This window comes from Apteryx rowi, unplaced genomic scaffold (genome assembly GCF_003343035.1).
Source record: "Apteryx rowi isolate R43461 unplaced genomic scaffold, aptRow1 scaffold_183, whole genome shotgun sequence".
NCBI lineage: Eukaryota > Metazoa > Chordata > Aves > Apterygiformes > Apterygidae > Apteryx > Apteryx rowi.
Window position 1 is genome coordinate 671,217 of NW_020448119.1, and position 13,541 is coordinate 684,757.

General features: G+C 40.6%; 1 protein-coding gene across 1 annotated transcript in view; it reads right to left on the bottom strand.

Annotated features, from left to right (window-relative positions):
* LOC112964031 (cytosolic phospholipase A2 epsilon-like) overlaps positions 1–9,348 on the bottom strand; it is a 33,724-nt gene extending 24,376 nt beyond the window's left edge. The window contains exons 1-2 of the mRNA XM_026061619.1: positions 9,322–9,348; positions 6,990–7,062 (exon numbers count right to left, since the gene is read on the bottom strand). Of these exons, the coding sequence (XP_025917404.1) occupies positions 6,990–7,062; positions 9,322–9,348 (100 nt within the window). The remainder of the gene's footprint in view (positions 1–6,989; positions 7,063–9,321) is intronic.
* Between the last annotated feature and the right edge of the window lie 4,193 nt (positions 9,349–13,541).

A 13,541-nucleotide genomic window follows, 5' to 3' on the forward strand; every position in this document is an offset into this window, starting at 1 on the left:
CTTTATGGCATTGGAGCAACTAGGATAGAATTAGAATAGATTCTACAGGTTCTTTAGTTTTCATGGGAAAATCTGTTGGGAATCAATGAAAAAAAATGTATTTTAAATGTATTTTTCACATTAAAATATTGAAGATGAGAAATTGTAGCTTCTTCTCCTCATCAAAGGACTACCCCAAAAATCTTAAAGCAAGTCCTGCAAGGAGTGAATATTTGTATCAGCTGTTATGTTCTTTATGAAGTTCTTTGGATGTCCCGCATAATAAATAACAGCACTGTAGACACAGACCTGTTGATATTTCATTTGTGGTTAGTGTTCAGCATCCAGCAAAGTACACTTCAGTCTTAAATTCAACATATGCAATAGTAAGCAGGATATAGAGGGAAAATATGGTGTCCATCAGGGATGTTAAATAATAAGGTACAATAACTTTAAAGAAGATGTGGGAAACTGTAAAAATGGGAAAAGGCAATGCTAAACTTAGTTTCATAAGTGGTGAGAAGGCGTGACATGACTTAGCCCCAAGAAATTTGTAAACAAAGAATGAGTATTCAGAAATCAAAACACATGCTTCATTATCATTACCAGTTCACAACTGCTGAAGTTGCCTAGGTATGTTTGAAAGAAACTGTGTGCTAGTATTGTGCTGTGTTATTTTGTTAGCACAGCACTTCATGAAATGTCTCAGCTTTTGCAATAACATTCACCCAGGTTTGCTGGTCCTTTCTGAGCACAAACAAGAGAGTCACGTCCTGAGCAGAAAGCCACAGCCATTTAGCTCTGCAAGCCACACAGCAGAGGAGGAGTAAAGGGCTGTGAACCTCTACATGGATGTGCAGTGGATCTCAAGCCACCAAAAGATTCTAGATCTCTGCCTTTATCTCCTGCTTGTCCCAGCCTCTCTTCTCCACCCACACTTCTTCCTTGTTCATTTTCATTGCCTCCGCCCTTTTCAAACCTGTTGTTTTAAAACAGGTTTTGACATTTTAAGAATTTATAAAACATTTTAAGACCTGTTTCAATTCCTCGTTCACTAGAAGTCTCCTCTGACCTAGAAGGATAAAGAAGTCTACTAAGAACACACAGTACCACCATGAAGGCTTTTGAGCTCATCCCTATCCAGTGAAGGACAACAGGTTCAATACCACCTACACTGATACAGTGTTACAGCATGGTAGCTACTCCTACCTTTTGCCTTTGAGACAGGGACAAGCCTGAGCCATTTATCTAAGGTGACAAAACAACTCCTATAACCAGCCCTTCAGTCAGCAATTATTTTTTTCTCCTAATGTCCCTGTGAAGCCCCCAATGCCCTTGTTGTGTTCCTTGTTTTAGAGATGAGTTGCTAAGGCTCTGAGGAAACTCATCTTGTCCAAGGTAACACCAAGAGTCTGCAGCAAGGCATGGGGGAACATCCCACATAATACCTTCAACCACCAAAACAGCTTTCTACTCTCTCACACACAGGGTATACGGAAGTCCAGCAGAGCTATAAGAAGATGCATGTGTGCCTCCTTACAATCCACTGACACTTAGCACTGGAGATGGAATCATTTCCACAGCTTCAAGGAAGTGCCCTGACCAAGATCCCTAAACAAATAACAACATATTAGTGAACTACAGGATTGTGTATAACAGTCCATTTTAGTGGCAGGTTATGATGTTATGAAGGCACAGCACATGCTTTTCACACCTGATACTATCTATATAACACACTGCATCTTGGAGTTTGTGCCAACAGCCTGTTAAGGCTTGAGGAAAAGGGAAGAAAAAGACCTAGAAATAATCTCTTAGACTCAAGAACAGAAAATGGATGTTCTGAGGGAAACTGTGCTTTTTGCATGTATTTAGATGGTAGCAATGAACTGAGGAAAAGTGAGAGCAGACTTGAATAACATGAGTAGATGAAATCAAAGAGAAGGCTGGACAGAAAGGAACAGAGATTACAAACAACTGCAGCTGCAAAGCTGATTCATATAACATTCATTGAGATCACTCATTCATTTGTTTTTCATATTATTAACTGTGGTTATGACTTTGTTATGATAAACATTAATCAAGACCAAGTCCTCCATTTTGCCAGTCGCTCTAGTAGTTATGCAATTAGACCTTGATCTTGATCTAAACAGCCTACAATTACAGTAAGAAAAGTCTCGTTTCGGGATGTGACATCACAGGGAGGAGTTTATGGTGATGAACAATTGCTTTTATATGTGCTTGTTTCTAAACTAGTTAGGAAATCACTGTTGACAGGCCATGTTGCAATTTTGTAATTATCCACATCACTATTTCTCTGCCTTTGTTCAGATTCCTATTGCCGAGTGCTTCTCTTCAGCTGCTTTTAGGATTAAAGGAACACACATGAGATGCCTTGCAAAGGTGGCAGTGCACCTTCTCAAGGGACCTTGTCCTAGAATTTCTCTCAGCCATGGCAAAGGCAGAAATTTTGTTTTGCTGAACCACTCCAAAACACTGGGCAGCAGAGACCTTTGGGCTGATCGAGCACAGCCATTCTCATGTCCTTGTGCACTGCGATGGGAATGCAGGAAGGCCGAGTGCCCTGACAGCATGGCTTGTTGCTTCTGTGTTGACACTGCTGATGGTTCTGCTGGGACAGGCAGATCATCTGTCTTGGCTTCAGCTGGCAGCTAACTTCTCTCAGGGGCAGCAGCAACAGTAAGGCCAGCTCTTCATTGCCTGGAGGAGACAGCCATAGCCAGGTAGCCGCCCCTGGAAAGGCGTCACAGCTCCCTATTTTGTGTGTGCCTCAAGTCAGCCCGGTCGGATGACAACGTTCAGACTACAACCAATTGAACACTTCTCTCCAAACTCTGCACGCGCCATCCTGTACAGTCACAAAGAAATAGCACTGTCCAGGCAGTGAATCCAGATTTTGCTGCAACTGTGTATACATTTATGAAGGATTGTGACAGTGACAAAGCTTTTGCAGTTTAAAAGCAAGAGATGATTGTAGCTGCGCAGTTGCCAACAATCCATTGTTAGCCAGTTTTGGAGAAATACAAGGAGATTTTTGTCCTTGTGCGAGAGAGAACCCCAACTTTTCAGGACAGCCTGAAAAGGACCAGCTTTTCTCAAGCAGGCATTTCTGCTGCCCATGCAAGGGAAAAAGCAAAAGGGAATGTCAATAACTGTTTAATCAACAATATAAGTACATAGACCTCCACAAAGAAAAGCATCCTGATAGAGGGCTTGGTATTTTCCTGTAACACTGAGGAAGAGCATCTGGGTTTCTGTCAAATGCACAGTGAGCTGAAATGTACCAAAGTAAAATCCATCAGTGGCCTCCAAATGCCAAGCATTTTGGGTATGTCTATTAAATGCAGACATCACTTTTGACTCTGGAGCCAGATCTCTGAGCCACAGACCTCACGAGCCACAGATCTCTTGGGACAGTATGGCAGGGAAAAGTATCACCCTGTGTTAGCTCTGTTCAAAAGCATTTACCAAAGGCCAGTTCTGGAGGCTGCTGAGCTAGACAAACCTTTGGACTGACCTGGTATCATTATTATTACAACTTTTGATAAGGAAACTCTAGCCAAACGTAAACATGCTCAGAAAATCCAACAGCTGTGTCTGGGGAATAAGATGTACTACTTAGGTTGTAGCTGCCTGATAACCTGCATCATGTAGAAACAAAGTCTTTTGATGAATGAACAAGCATTAAGCCATATTCATATCAGATTTCAACAGACATCAGTAACCTAATTCTTGTTGTTATGCTACCACTATGTAAAAGTGAAACCCTTTATCCAACACAAAGGGAAAAGGGTTGGAGAGCATGATTATAGATGATTGCTACAGATGATGTATAACATAAAAAACAAGTCCTATATTATATATGACATGTGCAAAATCTAAGGACATCTGGATTATAGATAGCGATCCAGCACAAGGAGAATGCTAACTCTCCCATAACTATGCAATGCCACAGCTGAAGAAAAGCAAACCATACTTGTATTTGACAGGCAGCATTCCAAAAACCACTGACTCCAACAAAGCACTGATGACCCTTTACAGTTAGAACTATTTCTATGCCATCTTTCAACTTTCTCTCATCATCTCTTTCCCTCAAAATAACTTCAGGCCTATATATCTGTATTTTTGTAGATATTTACTTTCCTAGGATTAATCTTTCCTCAAAAGTGATTTTTTGGAAAATGTTTTCTGTGGAAATATATCAGTCATCTAATTCATATATTTATTCAAATATTTGTAAGTATATGAAATATATTAAGCTCAAATATATTTTAGGAAAAGGAGAATAGAACAGTTATATTTCCCACTTGCAGTTAGTTGTGTTAGTCATTATTTTTGTATATTTTAAATAGCTGTCTTGACTTTTTTCTTAAATCATTGTTGCTACACTCAGATTAATCTATTCTTTAAAACTTTTTGTTCCTAATTATATTGCACCTGATTCCTTTCTGCCTTTCATTTTTATTCATTCCATCTTATCTGTGTAGGTAATAGATGGCTCCTGGCAAAAGGCAAGAGCATGAATTCAGTTCAGTGGAGATCACCCTGTGCACTAGGGCATAGTAGGCAGTATAGAGATGCCATGAAGAGATGCTGAGTGTATACTGTATTAAATGAACTCAGTAGGAGCTGCTCAGGAATTCAGGTTCTCCCTGATCACAAGAGGGCAGAGCCATGAGTTTAGAGAAAGCTTTTACAATCTCCCAGAGCAAGACAGCAGGTACAGTCTTGCATGCTGCACAAAGGACTATGACAATCCAACTTAAATGATCAGTCCTGAAAGTTGCACAGAAAACTCTTCTTATTTCAGTGGCACCAGGATGTCATCTCTGGTGTTATGAAGACTTAGAGCTTCCCCTATAATGTGCAATGAAATGCATATTGGGATCCCCCAATTTGCTTTCAAAGTCTTCACTTGTCTCACTTCCAATAAATTCACTTCAGCCAAATTATTCTGAACTAGGCATAAATTACAAAATGAACTTTGCTGTGCATGTCAGTGCCTCTCTTTTCTGTGGCAGAGATTTCTGAAGACTGTATTTGGATCTCTTCCTCTGAGGATTTCTCTCATCACTTAGGTATTAAAGCCTCCCTGCACAACATTTCTGTCAAGAGTCCAATGGCCACCACCACCAGCGGATTACTATTACACTCTCAAGCAGTTTTTCTAATTAACTGTAATACTGCTTGCATAATCTCAGTTCTTGTGATGTGTATCTTACCCGGCATATCTCCACTAAAATTAAGTGCTCTGAGAGAGCACAAAGGCACTGTGCTGGTAAAACCTCACTGCCTCTTTGCTGTGTCACTGGTAACTTGTTCCCAATTCTCAGAGGGAGAAAAACATGTGGTACTCTTGCATGATATAAGAAAGGCAGCTGGGATGGGGAGTGGACCAGTCTGCTCCTCTTGGACACTGGCCCCTAGCGCCTGCTGTTTCTAGCTCTCACTAGCAGAGGCCTTCCCCCACATCTGGCTTTGGAAGCAAGTCTCCAGGGATATAGCCTCACACTTATAGTCAAACATCTGTTGAAAATTAAGATTCAAGATAAAGATCTAGTATATATAAAACAGCCTTTGATCTCTGGAAGTTTCTCTGAACTGAAGAATATAAAGTATACCATTTCCAAACATTATGAAACACTGAGAAAGAAATGAACATCCCTGGTTTTAAGGCCAGAGGCAGATATTTGGTCATCTATTCTCTCCTCATGCAAGAAAAAAAAATTTGCTACAATGCGGCACAGGCTCTGAGCATTCCCACATTTTGCGCTTTCTCTGGGAAGCTCAAAAACAGTGTTTCGGTTCCTCTGAGAGGAACAAGGTGGCCAGATTGCTCCCTGCGTGGCAGCTGCCTTTCTGCTCCAACGCGCAGAGCTGCTGCGGCAGGGCTCTGCCGCGGCTGCGGGCAGCCAGAGCATTTCRCAGAGCAAGAGCCCATGCACTTCTAGTACAGGGAGCTTGGGTTTGAAAAAAGCAGGTGATTCCCTTGAGGCTATTGACTGTCAGGGTAATTTAGACGTCCCCTTGGGCTGCTGTCATTTATGCCAGGAAACAGCTAGGCTTGGATTAAAAAGATACAGAGGGAACTGAACTAACTTTTCATTCTTCTCTTCAGATGTGTTCTTCTCTAGCAAAAGCAATACTCCTGTGGTAGGCTTAACAGTAGAAAAGCAAAAATTGAATAGTTTGCTCAGTTCAATTGATATTCCTCAATATGTAAACATACACATTTGTTTCCTCTCTCTCCACTGTGTTCCCATCTTGTCCTTCCTGTCTTTGACAGATATTTCAGTTGTCCTGAATCCATATGCATCCAGCTTATTTTCTCCTACCTGAGTAACCACTCAGATTTTCTCTCCTCACCCTACTTTCAGCCATTCCACCAAGACCCCAGAAATATTTCAGTCTTAATGGTTTTGCCTTGGAAGTCTGGTATTTCAAAGCAGGTTCATTAAATACTTGACAAAAACAAGTATGACAATAAGCTATATAATGCCTTTTTTTAAAGCAATTACAAAAGTGCCTGTATAGAGTTCTGCTGTTTGTAGAAAAGGTCCTGCGAGTAGGTACAAAAGACAGTACCATAGTTCCAGTGTTACCCTGTCACCTCTAGAAGCCCCTCAACATCAGTGTTGGCCTTTTTGCCCAGAAGCAGAGGCCTGCATTTCAGTGCATCAAAAACTGTAACTGAGCATTAGCAGCTAAATTTGCTCAACCACACTAGGGCTGAAGTTTGTTACCAGTTTAGTTAAGACAGTTTGCAGTATACTACAGTAGACTTTTGATATTGCCATTAGCAGTTACACTTTTATAAACTGAAAGATGTTGTTGATACAAAACGTATTCTGAGAATAGTCCAAATTCAAATATGCACCAATTTTGRAAACCACAGTGACACTTTATAGACAGGTACAAGTTACAGTGCTCAGTTACACTCACTGCTTTCAGAACTGAACTATTGGGAACTGCAAGGAATGACTGATACTCACACAGATCTGCCTTTCTCAGATTTCTCATTCTTACAATTTTTACAGAGAGGGAGCTGCATGGACATTCTTCATTCTGCAAGAAAATCACAAAATGATCACCTGTATGAATATTAAATTGCTTATGCTTTATAAAATATGCCCTCCCAAAGTGCATGTTGCAATTTTCAAAGCAGTGCAGCAATATTGGAATATGCACTACTTGCACTGCTTTGAAATTTAAACCATATCCTTACAGAGTTATAAAAAGAGTCAGAGAAAGAGGAAATATTTCTGTCTGTCTACGGATGCCATTGATAGGAGAAAAAACATAGTAAAACAGTTTTAAATAAAATTGATGCTTGCATTACCTTACAGGACATTTTTAATTCAAAAGTATCCTTTATTAGTAATGGAGCTGAAAAAGTGAGCTAGCAAAAAGCGAGTGTGCTTGAGAAGCCCCTTCTTGAAACATCTGTAGACAAAGGCAGAACAGGTTATTAATTCTGATGAAGAGCTGGAATTTCCCATGGAAAGCAAATACTTTCTTCAGCTAATTTTATTTAATTAAAAATCCAAATTTACATTTAAATTTTTCTTGGGAATGCATTTTTGACAGGTCCTGGAAATGGTGGAGAACAAATACATGAACGATGTGAGGTGCTCAGATATTTTGGTGAGGGAGGAGAATGGAGGGGATATAAAGAACTGCTAGGAAACAGAAACAATCTATGGTAATTTAGGTGATCACAATGCTGCAGATTTCAATGTCTTGATTATGTCGAAAAACATCATGACTAGTCACGTGGAGGTAAATGAAACTATTTACTGGGTGAGGTACTACCAATACAAATGCAGCAGAATCTTTACACAGAATAAAATAGTTTATGAAGAGATGCTAATGAACTTCCCCATCCATACCAGATTTTAGATATTTACAGGAAAATCATTGATTGGAATATCAAACATAAAAGGAAAGACAAATAACTAGACACAATCCAAACAAATTCTTAATTCTTGCAGGTTTTACAACTTGAAATTTTAGCTGTTGCTTCATTGGAAACAATTACCTAATCCCTCTCCCACTCTTTGCCTAGAAAAATTGACTCCATTAAATCCCTCTAGGGAGATTATGTTGTTCCTCTTCTTTTTCCACTCAGAAATTGACCCAACTGAGAAGTTAGGTACAAGCTCCTCTCTCAAGCAGACCTGAATCCATATTTCATGTCTCACTCCAAAACAGAGAGACATATTTTAATGTCTTCTATCTGGATCCAGATTCTGGCTGGAACAATTCTCCTGCCCTCCATCACCAACACCTCTAGCTTTACTCTTTCTCAGCAAAGCTGTTTAAGTGTTGGGGGACGGGAGGGCTAGCAGACAGCATGGCCCCATTCCTTGCTTTTTGCACACACTTTCCACACTAAGGTCATTGCTACGTTCTCCTCAATAGTGTCTCCTCCTTTTGAAAGGATGACCCTGTAGATCCTTAGTGCTTCTTTAAGCAGGCTGGTTAGGCATTCACTCTGTCTATTTGTTAAGCCACGGGGGCCCCACATTTGAAGTCTCTGAGCACCTCACAGACATCAATGTACACGTATGATAACACACATCCCTCTAAGACGGAGAAGCTCTCTAACCTTCATTTCACAGCTGGAGAAGGGAGGCACAAAATGATTACATAATTTGCTCATGGTCAAATAGTAAGTTAGTTTCAGGGTGGAGAAGAGGCAGTGCATGAGATTCCCTGGAGCTCAAGAGTGAGTTTTAGGGCTTTTTCTGCCTGGTTCTGTTCCATGAGGACCCAAAACATTCTCAAACACACTGGATAAGGACAGATCAAGTTTTTCTTGGGTATCAGCCATGCACAAATGTCAAACTAGAACAATCTTTTTGACTATGATTATTTGTTGTTGTTAAACAGTGACTTCCCTATGTACTCCACTACCAGGTGGCTGCTGGCACAGCTACAAGGGCACAGTCTATGACAATACTCATAGCTGGCAAATGCCATGCTGATGAAGAGCCTTCTTCAAGATCAACATGTTTAAAGCTTGCACCAAATCACAGATTCAGCCCAAGTCCTCAGCAAGCTCCTGTGAAGCACCTCAGACTGCTTCACAACCTCCATGTGGATCACCCACTATAGCTGAACTTCCCTGCATTTGCACAATGCCCCTGCAGAGCAACTGATATCAGAAAAGCTATCAGTCTGTCTGACATACATGCATACATACATATATCAAGCTGGACTAACAGCTCCCAAGTCCTCTAGGCACCAGAATCACAATCTCAAACCCACCTCAGGATGGCTTTAGTTTCTAATAAGCTATGGTCTGAATTCCCTCAGTCTTACCTCATGAGCACTCCAGTGTGAGCCCATCATGCTCCCAGCGGCAAACAAGTCAGACAGAGGCGTCACTTTGGTATTAGATGCAACAGCTGGCAGTGACTCATGAAGTACCTCTGCAGACTTTAAGGAAGTACCCGTTGAGGAGCAAGAGGCTTGCACTCACCCCACCTTCTTTGTTGCCTGCAAGGGAAAGCATGAAGAGACAAGGTGGTGGTCGGGGGATGATTTTGCTGAGGTTATTTGCTAGCTACACACCAGAGATATGTGTTGGGGGAAGACTGTACACGCCAAGGTACTAAGAGTTATTAGCAAAGGAAGATAAGAATGATAAGACATAGTGCTTATGCATGCATACCTATGAGCTTGTAGTCTAAAAGATTCACAAATCAGAGGAAATAATAGTAGTTACGTGTAGGGTGGCGGAAAACAGCAGTTCTGTAGCAGTCCAATCAACAGCCAAAAGGACTGCAGACAAAATAACTTTGAAAGACCTCCACTTCAACCACATTTTTTCTTTTTTCCTTTTCTTGTGGGGGAGGGAGGTTACTGGCTTTTAGATTTTCCCCACATTTACTTGTATATTTATCAGTTTTGCTGTAATTTTCTCCTACTTTCAGAACCCTCTCACAAACACAAAACTTGATCATACAAGGAAAAAAAAAAAGCAAATCAAAGCATACATTGATTCCTCTCAAATGCTACTATCTATATGTTCAGTGTCATTAAACCATGATATAAAAATTATACCAACTTTTTTCATTTCCTGGCAGAAAACTGCAGCAGCAGATTATCAGGTGAATAGCCCCTTCCACAGATCCAGTTACTAACATGCCCAAATGTCTCAGATATGAAATGACTTATTGAGAACTGCTGGAGGTGATGCTATGTTCTCACAGTTCATACACTGTCTTCCCCTCTACAYGTGAGGAAAATGCATAATAAAAGAAGCCAGTTCTGGCCTTACAGCTTTTCACTGAAAATTCAAAACCATTCTGTCTGGTGAGAGGCCTTCAGCATCATATTAACATTCTTTCAATCCTATTTTTTTTCTATTCCCCTGTCTGCAGCACTCCTGCCCAAAACCAAGTCATTCCACACTGTGCAGTAAGAAATAAGCATTACAAGCCTCAATAAAGGGGTAAACCAAGTAAAATTCTATGGACAGAATTTTACAGAAAATCCGACTAAATAATTCAAAGGTCCTTGCTAAGCTGTAATGAAGCCTAGGAGTAACTTCCTTCTCTCTCAGGAAAAAGCCTGAAAAATTGCTACTCTAAGTCTCAGCCAGCCAATCATTATGCAGAAGAGGTGACTAAAAACTCCTTGGCCTATCACAATGCATTTGTAATTCAGAAGTCTTTAATGTTATGTGTAAGAAGAGAAGGACAAGCACACAATGCAGAGGTTTGTATGCTACATGGCTTTAGTCGTCAAGTCGTTCCTTTGGGTTAGGAAACTACACTCACCACCCCTGATTAAACACCTCTGATTAAAGAGATGTTCCTGAAATGACACAGGGTAACAACATTCCTGTTGGTGTTGCTTCTGGGAAAAAGACCCCAAATTGGACAAGCAGCCTTGGCTGTTTGTCCCAAAACAAAAAACCTGAGTTGAAAGTGAGTAAACCCAGACTGTTCTGTTAGCTTCCATAGTGGCTGAACTGATGGCTCCTGAGCTGTCTGCCTTGGGGATGTTTGGCTCAATAATGAAGGGCTATGGCAGCATCCAGAGCTTGGAAAGATGATGTCTGCCTACAGAAAAAAAAAAAAATCCTCTAACCGAACACCACTGAGCCTGCATAAGGTGGGGAGGGAGGAGGGGAGTGGCTGGCCCCCCCAAAAGACAGCTGAGAAGCAAGCACCTCTTGAATACCTCAAGCAAAGAAGAAAGCTGGACCAACCTCCAGCCCTCTATCACCTTTCTTGCCCCAGGGGAACTCTTAGACACTGTTGGAGTTTCCTCCACAGTTAGTGCTGGACAGCATTGAGCTGGAGGGAGCCCCAGTCTTAGGCACTGGGTGTAAAGTGCTTCTGTTATAGGAGGACCTAGCAGCAGGTCCTAACAGCAGATACCGAGGACCACAAAACATCTAAAACATACAGGAAATTGAGTATGAGTAACCCTGTTACTAAGGTGACTCAAAATACAGTAGCGGTGTCTGAGAAACTACCATTTCTGGTTCCATTCAGATTGTCTGATTTTAGGGTGTATCACAAATTCTGATAAAGGACATTCAAAAAAAGGACCAAGCTATAGGATGGATCCCTGAAGAACTGCTTCCCTTTTCTAAGGAACGCATGTTTTCTGACCAGCCTGAGACTGCTAAGACCAAAAAGAAACACACGCTTACTACAAAAAAGTCCAGAGGCTAATTCAAGCAGAGTATCTAACAGGATAAAATCCTGACAAAAAAGTCCCCAACAAGGAGCAACAGTCAAAAACGGAAACTGAACCAGAGTACACAAGTGAGCCCACAGACTTGTCAAAGCTGATGCAATACTCAGATCTCTGCAATAACAAGACTCACTCTGACAAACATGATGACAGCCTGACAGGCATTAAGAATTTGGTAATGACACCCATTGACAGTTGGGGTATCTCATTTTGAGCTCAGTGGTGACTTTTCAGATAAAACAGCTGACAGGTTTTTAGAAGATAAGGATGAAACTGTTCCCTTGCTGGGAAATGTGCGGAGAGAAAAGACTCATCTATAGCTAATGCCTACTTCCTTCAGGCAAGGCCATGCAAGGAGGTGAGGGACTCCTGTGAGTATTGTCCTGGCCGGCATTTGGGAAATTCCCAGCTGCCAACTCCTGCTATATCTTTTCATAATACTTCTGTAAGTCTGTCACCAAAAAGAGAGCTAAAAGCAACTTCTTAACCAGCTCTAGTTCTAGAAAAGACTATCTGTCATTCTCCAGTAATTTGCCTACAAGAATCATTTGCACCAGATACAAAAGCCACACTTCTAATTCTGCTGGACTTTTCTTGACCTTTATCATGTTTAAGTAGATTCTCTTCTTCCTTCCTATCTGAAAAAAACAGCTCCAGAACACCTGAACCTTTTTTTTTTTTTTTTTTTACTCCAAAAGTTAATATTTTTAATAATATCTGAAGAACTGTCCAAAGGGGAGGTGGATTTACTTTCTCATTAGCAGGATAGGAAGAAATGTGATATATTTATTCTACGATACAACTACATTCAATTGTATATCCATGTTAGTTTATCAACATCAGTGCTTTGGTGGACAAGACTCTTGCTTCTTGAGAATGAAACACAACTGTTTCCTGAGTTACAAACTGGTCTCCTGCACAACTTGAAGATCTGTGCTGCCTGTTACCTATGCTTTCTTTACCAAGTCCCCTTTATCTATCAGATGTGTGAACACACCATTTAGTACATTCCCAGGAAATGCTTTGGGCATCTCTTCTGCTATTCTTTGGTAACAGCATTGATGTTTGAGTGCTGTCGTGTTTTGCGCTATGCTATGTAAATCAGCTTTTTCCCCAAGGCCACTGCACTTCAGTGTACTGGGCAAACAAGTAGTTAGACTGTGGCAATCACATCATCTTAATTTGTAGCAACATACCTAGCAGCTATATTTTACATTATACAGTTATTTAACAACTGCAATGCTATGAACAGACTATTGGTATCTTATTCCATTTCTTTAGTCTGCTGCTTTGTGTGCAATCACAATACGTCTTGCAATACCCCCTCACATGCTATTTGTTTCAGTAATATTTAGATTCACTACACTGAACAAGTTCCAGAATTGCTGAAGCAAAATTGCTCTTCATATAAGTAACACGTACACATATGGTATGAGACAGAACACAGTTGACTGTGAGCAGAGATGGCAATGGTCCTTTAAAACAAATACATAACTTTAATTTAAATAATAAGAATAGGTGTCATTGAAGAACAAAAGTCCACCAGCATGGCAAAAGTCTGAAATATTCAATATCCTTGATAAGACATGGCAGTTCATGACAAAAAAAAGCATTTGGGAAACAGAACTTTTTTTAAAGGTAGAACATCATTTAATTCAGGTTATTAAAACCAAATAAAATTATTTTAATTGATACTGTATGGACACCACCTTATGCATCTGAAGAGGGCTTCATGGATTTGCTACCAAGAGTCCCAGTGAAAATGACACGGTATCTTGCAGATGGAAAAATACTAGCCACCAAGATAACAAGAGATTGCAGGGAGGGAG